General features: G+C 50.6%; 1 protein-coding gene across 22 annotated transcripts in view; it reads right to left on the bottom strand.

Annotated features, from left to right (window-relative positions):
• Positions 1-2,296: 2,296 nt before the first annotated feature.
• PCBP2 (poly(rC) binding protein 2) overlaps positions 2,297-13,842 on the bottom strand; it is a 28,814-nt gene continuing 17,268 nt past the window's right edge. For 5 of the 22 annotated variants that reach the window (XM_067529604.1, XM_067529608.1, XM_067529610.1 and 2 more), the window contains 5 exons: positions 13,708-13,780; positions 13,246-13,284; positions 12,086-12,141; positions 10,980-11,149; positions 3,461-7,933 (listed from right to left, as the gene is read on the bottom strand). In XM_067529604.1, coding sequence (XP_067385705.1) covers positions 7,603-7,933; positions 10,980-11,149; positions 12,086-12,141; positions 13,246-13,284; positions 13,708-13,780 — 669 coding nt within the window. In that variant the 3' untranslated portion in view covers positions 3,461-7,602. Of the gene's footprint in view, positions 2,671-3,460; positions 7,934-10,979; positions 11,150-12,085; positions 12,142-13,245; positions 13,285-13,707; positions 13,781-13,842 lie in introns of those variants that run through there. The other 17 variants (XM_067529611.1, XM_067529614.1, XM_067529603.1 and 14 more) reach the window with 6 other exon arrangements.

Below are 13,842 nucleotides of genomic sequence, written 5' to 3'. Positions count from 1 at the left end.
CCCAGTGCCAGTCCCTACCCCAAGAGCTCAGACACTAACAGGCAGTTTGGTCCAATGGCCGGAGCCCTGGGGCCCTGGCTCTGCTCCAGACTTGCTGGGTGACCTCAGGCAAATCATTTCCCTTCTGCCTGCCTCAGTTTCCCCAGCTGTACAATGAGGCTCCTGATACAGCCCTGCTTTGTCATATGCTTTGAAATCTGCGGCTGACCAGCTCGGCCTTATAAAACGAGTGGCCCAGCAGGGGTCCTTGCCCTAGAAGGTCAAGTGGACTCAGGAATAACCCTCCCCATAGCCCAGGCCAGGGCTCTATCCACTAACCCACACAGCCTCGCCTTTGCTCATAGCCCTTCCTTCGGGGGCAGGGCGAGGCCCATGCCGCCTGTGGGCCCCAGCAGCCTGAGGGGCATTTGTGACCTTTTTTTGGCCCAAACTGTTTTGGTGAGAGGGGGCTAAAAATGCAGATTTGGTGACACCAAAGCACCTGCCAAGGTGTGGTGGCTTTACTGCCACCTCCACAACAGAAGGAAATTTGGGGTTTTTTTGGTTCCAAATCCCCCCCCCAGGGTGCACCACAGCCAGCCCCCCACAGCTCAGCCCCAGGGTGGTGCTTGGCCCTTTGGGTTCCCCTCATGCTGGCCTGCTCCTTCACCCCCAGCATCTGGCAGAGGCGGATGATCCGCAGTCTGCCCCCCCCTGGATTTTCTGAGCTCTCTGCTTGGAGGAACAGGGCTTAGATCTGTGCCCAGCTAGGCCTGGTGCACTCAGCACTGCAAGGGGCAGATCCCACCCGCCCGAAACCAGCCAGACCTTTTTCCTTAGCCCTTACCCCAGCCTTCGCTAGCCCACACCCTGCCTTCGGTTCCTGGCTGCTTCCCCCCCAAGCTCCCAGTAGGAAGGTGGGAAATGGAGCCCCCCCTCCATCATTGTTCCTGTGGAAGGCAAGTTCCCAGCCCCTGAGATGAAGCCATAGCTCCAGCCCTTGGGATACCAGTTCTATACCCGCTGCCCTCCGTCACTGTACAGTAGCTCCTGGCTGTAGTCTGTCTGTATGCTTTACCACTGCTAGCTGAGTAACGACACCACCGATTTCAATTAAAGACCATTTTGTATGGAAAGTGCTGCCTGGCCTGTTATTGATGCAACCGGGCTGGCTGAGGTAGCCGGGGAGGGCTAAAGCTGTAGTCCACCCTCCACCGGGCCTGCTGGGCTGAGGTAGGTGAAGATCAGGGTCAAGCACACACAGCAGAGACTCATCAAGCACACAGGAAGAGCATCTGGCCCCTGCTTACAGGAGCAAACTTACAGGAGCACCGCTGGACTGAACTGACGCTGTAAGGTCCCTTGTGTAGCTACTCTATGCTGCCGGGACGGCTCTCCCGTCACCATGATAAAGCCACCTGTGTGAAGAGCAGGAGCTGTGGCAGGGGGAGATGCTCTCCTGCCAGCATTGTACTGCACCCACCATCAGTTATGCTGGTGAAACTGGGCACTTAGGGGGGAAGGTGTTCCATAGCCCTGAGCAACAGTTTTGCAACATCAGTGGTAATGTAGATACTGGTTTTGTCTAGACTAGATGCCCACCAGTCCTTGTGCCACGGGCCAGCGATGAAGTAGGGGGCCAGCAAGCTGGGCAGAGGCTACCCCGCTATTTTCAGTGAGCTGGAGGCAGAAGTCGCCAAAGCTTTGGCTTGTTAGCCCTGCGCTTTGCTGGTGCAGCGAGCCAGTGCTGCTCTGTGGCCGAAGGGGTAGGCTGGTATCCTTGGCTCCCAAAGGGTAGATTCTCCTGCCCAAAAACAGAGCACAAGGCTGGTCTAACTGGAGCCAGGCCCAGGCCCAGAACCCAGCATCTAAAAGCGATGTTTGGGAGAGCGTAAACCTGACAGGAAGTCACCTTGCCCTACAGACTGCCCTCCTCAGAGAGGAAGGGCCTGAAAATGCGGTACATGGGCTAGGGAAGGGTGGGATTTTTTAGCAGTTGGTTTAGCTGGGATTGGCCTTTAGGTCCCCCCCCCATCTCGTTATGAATTCAGAGCTGAATGTGGGGCTCCCTCCTCACCCTGGGACTGGTGCAATCAGATCCAATCCTCCGACCCACCTGGCAGATCTCTGCCTCAAGGAGCTGAAAAGAGCAAGTGCCAATAGGAGAGCGCATAACTCCTTCCGGCTCCTCTGCTGTGAGCACAGGACTGCTGGGGGAATGAACCGCTTACAGGCAAAGGGACCCAACAAAAGACAGTGAGACAAGGAAGATCAATTCACAAAAATATCATCCCGTTTCTATTCACAAGGAAAAAGCTCCAGTCCATCTTTTTATTTTTTTTGAAAAATTTCTTGACATTACAGAACTAAACTGAAATGTATTAATATTCCACTCTTACATTTCATGACAAACAGAAAACTTCATGAGCCAAAAAAGGGAAAAGCTTATAAAACTAAGATATGAATCTCAGCATTTTAACAGCTGAACAGAGAAAAGAATTAAAATGCTGTAATTAAAAAAAAAATCATGAGTGGATGGGTAAAGCGTGTAGAAACGGAAATTTACAAACTAGTTAAAACCTGCTTCGAAACTACACAGATGGATCATGGGGATGAACAGCAGAAGGGGTAATGAGTGAGGCCTTTGCATTGTCCTAGCTGCTTCCCATTCCACCAGTCTCCGAAGAAAGCCTGGAAGAAAGCAGATGTGAGACATTTAGCACAGACTGGGCCTATGAGACTGCACAAGGTTCAGAGATGTACAGAGGGACTCGACATTCCCAGCAGCTTCCGCCAACAGCTCCAATGCACACCAGGGTTAAAAATACAAGGAACCCAAACTGAAAGCAGGGCTCTACTCAGGCCCCTCCCAGAGCGTGGCCTGTGGACCTGCTAGTGCCATTTGGGATGTCTAGCCCAAGCCGTGGGTGCTGTGTTGGAGTCAGACTCCCAAGAGGAGTTACTCGAGCACCATTAGCCCCCAGAAGGCCAAGGTCCCATCGATCATGCAGCGCCTAGCACAGACAGCTCCGCCCTTGCCTGTCAAAGTGCGTTCTCCAGCACTGCCCCCAGATGTACCGCAAGGTGCAAGTACAACAGCAGGTTTGGGGCTGTGTCAGTCAGGCTGTCACAAGAGTAACTGCATCGAGTGGCTGTTACAGAGTGACAGGAGACTGGGCCAGACTCCAGCAGCAGCTCCTTCCTCAGAGCAGAGATGCTGGCACTGGATCCTGCACACGGCTTCAATGCAGCCTGCAGAATGCTTTGGGGGCAAGGCCAGGCTGGCCTGGGCTCCTTTCAGGGCTGTTTACAGACTCTGCTGGTGCAAGGAGACAGCTCAGCAAAGCCTCCCTGAAACACACAGCAAGGCTGCAGGAGGGGAGCGGGTCAGGTCTGAACTCTCCTCCATAGGCCTAGAGAGCACATGCCTGCAGAACAGAGACCTCCCAGGCCCCACAAACGGCTGGGGAAGTGGCACCACAATACCTGACCGGACTGGCCCCTTGGCTACCACTAACGTCACCAGGAGCCAAGAGCCCTGAACCACCACATTGATTTGGTTTGCATTAGAAGCATCAACACAACTGGATTAAATCCCACCCCTGGGGCTCCAGGGTAACATTAGCCAATGCATCCTCAGGCCACTGGCAGACACTTTCCAGCCAGGCTGATTAGCGGCAAGAGGGAGGGGGACACGGCTGGCTCCCTAGAAGCAGGTCCTTGACAGGTTCGCCCCATGCTGGATCCTGGAAGACTAGAATAGAGAAACTCCCAGCAACCAGGAATCCAATCTAGAAGCAACTCCTGGATGTCAGTCTCTGACCGACGCCACCTCTATGCCTAGAGCATCTGCCTCTATCCCCACAGCCAAGTCAACCAGCCAGTCAACAACGACACTTGCCTGTCTATCCCAGCTGGACTACCTTCTCCCCGACCCCAACAGTCTACTACAGGTGGTCTGACAAGGGAGACCACCACATTTTCCAGCCTTGTGCCTACTGTTCAGCTCCTCCTCCACATTTAGACAGAGAGAAAAAGGCTGTTTCCAGAGGACTTAAAATGCCTGCTGACCATCAGTGACAGGCGCCCGGCATCTCTGACCCATCAGGGTACTTCTAATTTAGGTGCCTGCCTCGAGGCACCAGGGCTAATTATTTTGGCCTCGGTCTACCAATCACAGCAGTGCAGTTTACTCCGATCAAGGTGGAGGCGAGCTCCATGGGGAAGGGGGGCCGCAGACGCTCCTGGTTTGTCACAAGCCAGTACAACTCCTTGACAGATACAAGGGTTCTGGCTAGTTCCTTCACTCCAGCGTCCAAATGTGATGGTGGAGCTTTGCCCTCACCAGGGCTGTGCTTCTACTGGTTTGCCATCTTGTGTGTCAAGTCAGTGTAGGGGCAAGATATGGCCAGGCAGTAAAACCACCCCCAAGAATTACTACTGGAATCTGCTAACCTCACATGCTACACCCCCTTTGAGGCGCTTGGATGAGAAGGGTCAGAGGAAGGGAGTCTGACACGGCAGGTTTTAGCTAGCCAAGTTAAAAACCAAGTTAGGCAACTTACCTTGGTCTGACATGTGCCTGTCTCCCATGCTAGGACTAGTTTGAGCTGCCAGACCACTCCACTAAGGATGCGGATGGCTCCCACTATAGTGGGTTGCTCCACACACACACACACACACACAGGATTGTACAGCCACTGCTTTGGGACCTCAGAGCTATTAGTTTCCCTTTCAATAAAAAGGCAGCCAGGCTATTGCTCAATGATTCAGGCCAGGCCTCGTATGCTACTGTGGCAGATGTTTGTACTTTAGGGGGTGCCTGAGAGATGTGGCAGTTTTTCCAGGTCAGCTGGTGAACAGAAGCAAGCAAAGTCTCACCAGCAGAGACCTGGACGGAGACAAAATTTGTATCTGCATCCGATCTGCAAAAAAAATGGTCTGCGGACGCAGATATAAAGCAGATATCTGCGGGGCTCTACACATCAGCGTTGGTCTTGAGGGGAGCGAAGTTTGTAGGTGTTCCAAACGCTTAAGACAAGCATACGTATCTGCCACCTCAGATGCAGGGCTCTACCCAGAAGGGCACCTTTAAGGGCCAGATTTCAGAGCCTGGCACATCTAGCGGACAAGCCCCGGGCAGCCTGAGCCCCTGGGGGATGGGGCCCTCCAGAGTTCAGTACTGATCTGCTCTTCACCAGCCCCCCCACCACCTGCTTGGCAGCTGAGCCGCTAGCATTTGTTCAGAGCTTCTCACCTGCAACTCAAAGGCAGCATTAGCAGTTTTGGGGGGATAGAGGGGGCCAGGGAAGGGGGAAGTGAGGGCCAGGAGGTTAAGTAACTTCCTCGAGGTCACAGCAATTCAGCAGCAGAGACAACCCCTCCCGCCTGCTACCCCACCTCTGTTCTGTGGGTAACCTGCACTGCAGGAGTGGACACCCAGCCTAGGGCAGGGCAAGGCAGGAGTGGCCAGATAATCCTAGTTACTATCACGCTCAGCTGAAAGTTGGCCTTTCCAGTGCCCTGTATAAAAAGACACTCTCCAAGCCTGATGCTGGGTTAAGAGTGGACAATCTTTACTTAATGTGGTTACACTAGATCACAGAACGGCGTAAGTTACAGAGGAGAGTTAAAACTACCAGGGACATGAGTAACTGACAAAGGAGTCCCGCTAGTCAAGAGGTAAGGGCTTTCCAGGGAGCCCGTTCACTGCTCCCCATCAATGGGATCGAGCCAATCCCACCTTCTCATCGGCGGCAGCACACTGGACTCTACTGTGCCCCAACCCTTCCCCCTCCCACGCCCCACAGTCCTACGCTAACCGCTCTGGTTTTAGTCACGACAATCTAGCAAGTTCCAAGCATCCCTGGTCAGAAAACTGGCCAGACAGCTCACTGAAAGCCAGCCTCTGAAGGGTTAAGTGCAGTGAGCCCACTGGCAGCCAGAAAGGGCATCCCTGGACACAGTAGAGGGGGAAGGGAACAAGACCCACTGAACTACCACGACATACAGCTGGGGGCCACTGGGACAGCGCTGGTTAGTAGCCCCTTGACAAGGCATGTAAGAAAGCCACCGTGGTCCTTCTCTGCCCCAGGATGCATCACAACACCCAAAGTCACAGGCCAGGAACCTACTAAGCAGGAGGAACGCTAATGTGTCATTCCCGACTCGGAGGGAAGGTGGATGGTATGCGCTGGTGGGAAAGGAGTGGCCCAAGTCAGATCACCCTATTTCAAAGGCACTGGAGGTATGAAATGGCTTCTGGGACACAATGAATCCGAGGCAGGTGGTGCCTTCAGGGTCTCAAAGGCACAAAGCCTTTAACCCACAGCTGGCTGTGCTCCTGTAGTATCCAGTATTGAGCAGAAAGGCAGGTAACTGGCACGGAGAAGTGACTACATGTTTAAGCTATCTGTAGGCCTGCTACAGCACATGGAATCAAGCAGCTGTGTTTTGCCTAACTTTTAGAGCCCAGTACGTAAGAAGCTGGCCCCCTCCGAGCAATTTGCATGGCTCCAACTATACCAATCGTTTTAGCACTAGTACAACCTTGTTGGGTTTCTGTTCTGGCTTGGGGGGTGGGGGGAAGGGAGTCCTGGGAGGCCCAGGGGTTCAATTCTGTGCCCTATGGGGTGTGAGCAGAGCTGGGGGCCAGCAGTTTTCAGCCCGTGGTGCACAAACCTTGGGGGTCCACAGACTACATCTTAAGATTTCCAAAGAGGTCTGGCACCTCCATTCAAAAATCTGTAGGGGTCTGCAAATGAAATGAGGTTGAAAACTACGGCTCTAGAACAAATGGTTTCAGTGACAAATTGCAATTCAAACCATAATGTGGTGCTCAACAGCTGACTTAATGAAGAGAGCTACTGAGGATCCAGGAGGTTTAGCTCCCTGCCCTTGAAAAAGGAGCATCTCTTCCCCATGGAAGCCTCCATGGTACTGATCAGGTGAAACACAGTCTACTAACACCTGCCTCTGAAGGCAGTCTAGGAATCCCTCTCCATAGCAGTGTTCACCCAGCACAGGGGAGGAGATTTACATCTGATCTCATTGCTTGACTCTGAACATGGTTCGAGTCCAGCCAGAGGCTGGAATTTAGAGGGGTGTGCTAACAATTGTCAGGTGCACAGCTGATTGTTCCCTATTACATGGGGAGGTGTAATTCCTGGTCCCCCTCCATTCCAGCACAGACCAGCTATCAGAGCAGATACTCTCTGTGGCAACTTTATTACAAGTACAGACATTAAAGAGACAGGTTTGGCTGATCAGCTTCTTTAGCAACTTAACCAAAAATGCAGTTAATTGAGAATCTTTTATTCATTAAACAGACCCTCCTATCACATTTCTTCATGTAGCAATGCAAACAAGCTACTAAAAGCAACAGCTACAACTACATAAAATCAAGAAGGAATTAAACAGATCACTAGACTCCAGGACTTGTTAGAATACTTGTTAAATTGTCTCTCGACCCACTGAAGGTCACCAGCAAAAAGAAAACTCCGTTCTAAGAAATCACAAGCTCACTTTTTTTTTTTTGAAGTAAAAAAATTTCTTCCAAGTCTCCTCTATAGGATCCCCAGGCTGACACCAATCTGCTGTTCCTTTACGGTCACAAGCAGACACTCAATAAGGAGAGAATCTCTGTTTTTCCGCTTTCAGTTTGTTAGTAACACATGGCATAGCTGAGGTGGTGGAGGCACCCTTAGTAGCAGACACAACATTTAGAGCCAGGAGAGGGACGGGTTTCATGCCAAGCAGACTGGAGACACAAGGGGCGGTCGGAAGAGGGTTGGGGAGGCTGGAGGGTGCGTCGGAGACCCCTGCTGTCGCAAGCGAGGGGGTGGTGGTGGAGGAGGAAGAAGAAGAAGGGGTGGAGGGTTGAGAGAGGTTGATGCTGAGGTGATCGGGGATCGTGACGGAGGCTGTCTGGGAGGAGGGTTTAGCGCTTTCTAAACTGTAACAGAGGAAAAAAGGAACAAAAAAAGGGTGGGTGGATGGGAACACCACAAAAAAAGCATAGGAGACAAACAGCTTAAATAGCACAAGCCTAGCCTGGAACCTCAGGAAGCACAGCCACTCGGGGTTCATCGCTACAGAACCTCCTCTACAGCCCTGAAGTGTCAGCTTTTATGCGGGCTCCAGCTAAGCTTAAGTGGGAGTCCAAGTCACTGATATGCAAACTAGTCTCTCGTCTTATATGGTCCTCAAAGGCAGGAGATCAGCAGAAGTGAGCTGGGTTTAGAACTGAAAGATGCAGAGCAAACCCTGTACACTAAACCACTTCCCCACTATAAACATCCTCCAGTTCAGCCAGTTATTAGCTTGATGCAGGTATCATTGGGCAAAATGCTATGGCCCATTCTATGCAGGCAATTAGGGGAGCTGGGGAGAGTTATCCCTTCAGGCTATTACAGTATTTCAACAGCTTTAACATCTGGACAGATGCTACTTCTAGAAGAGGAGATCATAGTAAGGCTTCCTCAGAAGTACTTTGAAAACCTATGATTAAGTCTACAATCAAGTGTTTACATCTTAGGTCCTGAAACACAGCGTTACCGTGCAGAAGGGATCATTAAGAAAATTGGGAACCTCAACAGAATAAACCTAAAGGCATTTTTTGATTGACTGGGCAACAGAAAAGCTAGCAAACAAATTAAGTCAGGTTTTTCTTCTGTCCGAGAGGCCCAGTATTTTCAGAGCAGTGGAAATCAATCCCACCTCTAGCTGGCATTAACATTCAGCACTGACCACCTTTAAAACCAACACTCAGCTGCTGCTGATCAATTTAAATGAGACCTACAAGAACAGCTACGGGAATGGCATTGTCTCCATTTGCTATTATGGTACAGCAGCGCCAACTTTGCTGTATCAGATTCGTGTTTGTTTTTAATTTGGTGAGTTCCCAATCTGAGACAGTTTGCACACTGCACGGCTGTCTGAAGCACTGCAACGGAGTAGACTCCACAGCTGAGACTTGCTTCCATGGCAGACAGACAAAAGCCACCTCTCTTTGCTCATTAGACTCTTTCAGTTCAAGATATAAAGCAGTTTGCCACAGGTAAGAGTATTCCTAAAAACAAGAGACATTTCTATAGGCCACTCACTAGCTAGCTAAATATTCGAGTTCTGACAACGCGAGTCTAACTGTCATTAAAAGCACAGGCCTAGAATAGCTTGAACACGCTGCATGACACTCTCTAACCCCATTTTGCCAATTGAGTAATTTTTAAAAGTCCTACATCATCAAAAATTGGCTTTTACAGATGCCCAGACACCAGGTTAAATCCACCCCGTGCCCAACTCTAGTGTGTTGAACTGATGCCACTTTGATGTTAACTGGGGCACCTGCAACTGTTTCCCAGCTGCCGGCAGTAAGTGCTGCTTCCCTGTAGAACTTAGACTGCTAGGCTGCATAAAAGCTAGGGACATTCAAGTCAACCTGGACAGGGCAAAATATTGCCCAGAAGTCTGTGGCAAGACTCCCATTGATTTCAATGGAGCTGGGATGTCGCACTATATTCAGGAGTTGGCTCTGGGATATTTGAGTCCTGGATCTTTGTTCTCAAGCAAAAACGCCACATGAGCCAGCAAACAACGTGAAGCAGCAGCTGCAAAGTCTCCTCCAAAAGGAAAGGTTTGGTGGGGGCAGAGAACTGTTTCAAGTAGAGAGAGTCTGAATGCCTAGTTCCTACAGGAGGGGATCCTGCTCCCTGCCAGAGTTTAGCAAGCACAAGCTGGGCACAGCTTTCTGTCTGGCCCATGTGTTATTGTGGTTGACTAAAGTACAGAGTACCCAAAAGGAAAGTCTACGGAAGCCAGGAAGTGGCAAGTGGCTGAATTTAACATTGCCAGAGCTCAGTGTTACACCCTGTAAACGTAAGTCATAGCTGGGCCCTAGGCCTACATAGCCAGACATCCTAGGCTTGAGCCTGGCTCTGGTTTTGCAGCATAAAACATCTGCAGCAGGCTGTACGGTTTGCAGGGAGAGAGAAGGGAAGGAATCCAGGACACACATGCCTAGCCCTGGGTTTTTAATTAGGGAAGTTGAGTTCTCCATTAAGCTGATGCTTTTTGCTTTCGCCTTATGAGATCATCTGATCGGCTGGAGAGGGCCAAGTGCCAGCTCAGCTCTTTGTCAGAGCCTGTGGAAACCTGCAGCAGACGCATGCTGCAGCGAGCGCTGCCACCTGACAACCGCAGACCTCAGCAGCAGATGCTGCTAGCTAGTGTGGTTACAGATGGCCGCTCAGGAAGCATTAGCAGGAAAGTTTTTAAGCGCACAGGCCTCCTCCCAGTAGCCCCAGTGCAAGAGGGAGCTGAGCAGTGATTTTCAACAGAAGGAAAACCACAGGGACAGCATTGGTTCCTTCATTCCATCCTCCTTAAAGCTGCTAGCCAAGAACTGCTGCTAACTAGTGTCCGTACAGCTTAGGAGAGCTCCCGATAACAGATTCCCTGGACTGACGTTACCAAGCTCACCCCATGTTAAGGAACCCACTACACTGGCACAGTAAAGTGTATGATCAGCCTAGCTAGTTTCTATCCTTGCTGCCAGACAGGAGGCGTTTTCCTCCATCTCCAGCTACCTGGTCCTCCTTAGATATATCCCAGCCTGGCTTACTGGGAAGGAATAAAACTGGACCGGTTGGGCTCTAACAGCTTCAACAAAATATGAAAACCCCTTGGGTTTTATTTAATTCTTTCGGCCAGTTTGGCTGCTATTATTGTTCTAAACCTTCACATTCTAGATTGCATCATTGGAAGCAGGAAAGCTGGATTCTCCAGCAGTTTGGGGGAGTAGAGAATGGTACACCAGAAGAGTCAGTGATGTAAGTGCTTATATCCTCTGCAATATAAGGAGGGGTGCTGCTCCCCAGAGTTATAATCCAGCCAGGTGAGCAGACAAGATACTGACATCGCCCTAATTTAGAATGCAGAATACTTAAATCATGCAGCTCCACCCCACATGCATTTAGACAACCTGCCATTAAGACACTTACCTGACATTAATCAGATACTGGGCCAGGCTAATGCTGGCTGCAGATCCAGTTATGGTAACCTGCCGGTCAGTAGATCCTTCCACTGGATTGGCGATTTTGATCTGCGCCCCAGACATCTGGCGGATCTCATTGATTTTGGCGCCCTGACGCCCGATGATGCAGCCAATCAACTAAGGGAGAAAATGTTTCTAGTTACAAGTTAGGTCAGCCGAGAACAAGGCTAACATTACTCCTGTGTCACCCAGCTAGGGCTATGTGTGCTGTCAACTGGTACTTGGGGGAACTTCAGCACTAAGCCTGAGGACGCCACAGGAGGGTGGCTACAACTCACCATTCTACAACTAGGGAAACATAGGGGGATGTCACCTCTCTGCCTCAATCAGGAATCCCAATACCCAGGCTCCTGGCTTTAGCTACATGACTGCTAGCTACATGATGTGAGTTTTCTACATTTACCTTTGTTTTGCCAATATACTAAAGACAGGAAAGGGTAACTGAAGCAGTCTAAAGGGCTATTTTTGAATCTCGCAGCCATAAAGGCCCTTTAATGTAATCCCTGCTTTGGGGGTTAGAATAAGGACTCAACAGCTCTGGAGAGAAGATATACACCGGGCTCCTGCAGAGTAACGTACTCCAATTGATAGCATCTAGCTATTGCCCCCATACAGAGCAGTTACGCTGTATGCACTGTTTTCCACAGATCACCCATTCTATTGTTACCTTAGAGAATGGGTGATAGACACCACAAGGGGGACAGGTTAGACACCAGGTGACCCATTAGCTATAGGGGTGGCTGGAGCAGAAGAGATATCATCTGTGTCTTTAGATAGGATACCTTCTTCCTACCAACCTGAGGACGGTTGAACAGCCTGGATCAAGAGAAAGTTAGAAGCACTTCTGTCAGGTCTGTGCATTTTGTTTTGGTTTTGTACGGCTGGCCAAGGTAAGTGCTAGGAAATGCACAGCTATGCACGTTCCACTTTTAGTGGAAGGCTCTGCAAGACAACTCTAGGAAAGGGAAGCAATTTGCTTTCAGATGCCAGCATGGATCCTGACCTGTTCTGCAAGCTGGAGAACCCCCAAGATGCTGCCTGCAGGATACTTACATCATTTGGAATGGTGAGTTCATGAGAAGTAGTTTGAGCAGATGCGTCCAAACCTGCTAAAAGACAGAAATAGACCAGGACAAGGTTAATAGGAGGCAATGGGGTGTCCTGGTCAGGACAGACACCTGACTTGGTGCAGGACAGACACCCGACCAGTCAAGCCAGCATTTGCTGCTGGAATCATTGCTACCTTGAAGACGTTTTTAAACAGGAAGGGAAGAGCAAGCTGTAAGAAGTTACTCCAACCCCACCCCCCCCAACACAGTCCCCGCGATGTGCCACCGCAGATCTTCCTTCCGGTCAGGACAGTCACAGAGCAGCATACTAGCCACACGGGCTCCATTCAGTCACTTGGCTCCCATACCCAAATGGAACCAGACCACCCTCAATTGCCAGCTTTGGAAGTGCAACCCTCCCCTTCCCCCAGGAAGACACATCCGGGCAACACTACTCCAGCTAGCTGGGTGCTCGATGTGGAGTCAGTCTGGTGACAGATGGGGCAAAGCACACCATTGCCAGATCTCACCCTCAGTTTGGCTCAGTCCCCTATTCACCCCCACTTCCAGTAAGGCTAAAGGAAGAGGCCAAACCAGATGACTGCCAGTTGTGGCTATTATTAAAGTCTTTGAGTTCTTCTGCCCGTTAGGGTCTGGCTTTTGATTCCTGTGTTGAAATAAGGGTTTGATGCCTCCACATACAAGGGATCACTGAAGACCAGGAAGGCAAATCCTGCCCTGCTCCTGGCCACCACAGTGTGAAGGTGAGGTGTACCACCAGGAGTGGTCTGAAGCATCAGGATCTGCCACCGGAGACAGGAAGCAATAAACTAGTGACCTGATCCAGTCTAGCAACAACGGAAAAATCCTCCAGGAATAGGCTAGGACTCATCACAAGCAGACCGCTTTCTGGAGGGGTAGGTTAGCCCAACATGGACTGATCATTCCAGGAAGTTTTGCTCTCTGTTGCAGAGAGATTCCAGCTGGCCTTCTGAGTGTGGAGGGGAAAAACGGCATGCTATCAAGCCAGTCAGTACCTACATCCCTTCCCAAAATTCCCCTCTAGCCCCCGTGTATGTTGCTGGCAACTTCTCAAAAGGGACACGAGAATGACCGGTATTAATACACAATAGAATACTACAGATTTTGTTTTTTAATCATTACCCCAATAGCCTTTCACCTCTGGAGAGCTGGATTCAATGCCTGTTAAGATACAAGTGACAATGAGTTTGGTGGTCTCAGCCTAAAGCCTTAATGGACATCTTAGCCACATTACAAACGACACAAGTGTGGTACAATCAGCAGTTGTCTGCTCAGGACTGGAGTAGCCGGAGGGGAGAGGGTGTTGGCAGCAGGTCAGAAATGAGGTGCACTGGCAGAGCTGTGGAGGATGGGGTGAAGGAAGCAGCACGAAGGCCCTGCCTGTTTTATGCCTAGCACTCAGCGGCCCCACCCAATTGTAGGGTCACCCAGAGGCATTTGACAGAATCGTTACCTGGTTTGGGTACACATTAACACACTGGTGAGGATTAAACCATGAGGCTGCAAATACAGAGGCCAAGTGCTGGTTCATGGGCTGTGCTTTGGCCCACGGTAACGTACAGAAGAAATAATGAATTTCCATACCACTGAATCCAGTGTTGCCATGAGACATTGGAAAGTGAGACTGTTGCATTGCCAACTGGTGCAGCTTGGTCAGCTAGAGGAACAGAGAAAAGGCAGGTATTCAGCATTTCAGACATCCAACCCATCTAGGAGTCA

Source organism: Emydura macquarii, unplaced genomic scaffold (genome assembly GCF_026122565.2).
Source record: "Emydura macquarii macquarii isolate MOO-44397 ecotype Brisbane River unplaced genomic scaffold, CSIRO-AGI_Emac_v2 contig_2994, whole genome shotgun sequence".
Classification (NCBI taxonomy): domain Eukaryota; kingdom Metazoa; phylum Chordata; order Testudines; family Chelidae; genus Emydura; species Emydura macquarii.
This window is presented reverse-complemented; position numbering and strand designations above follow the sequence as displayed.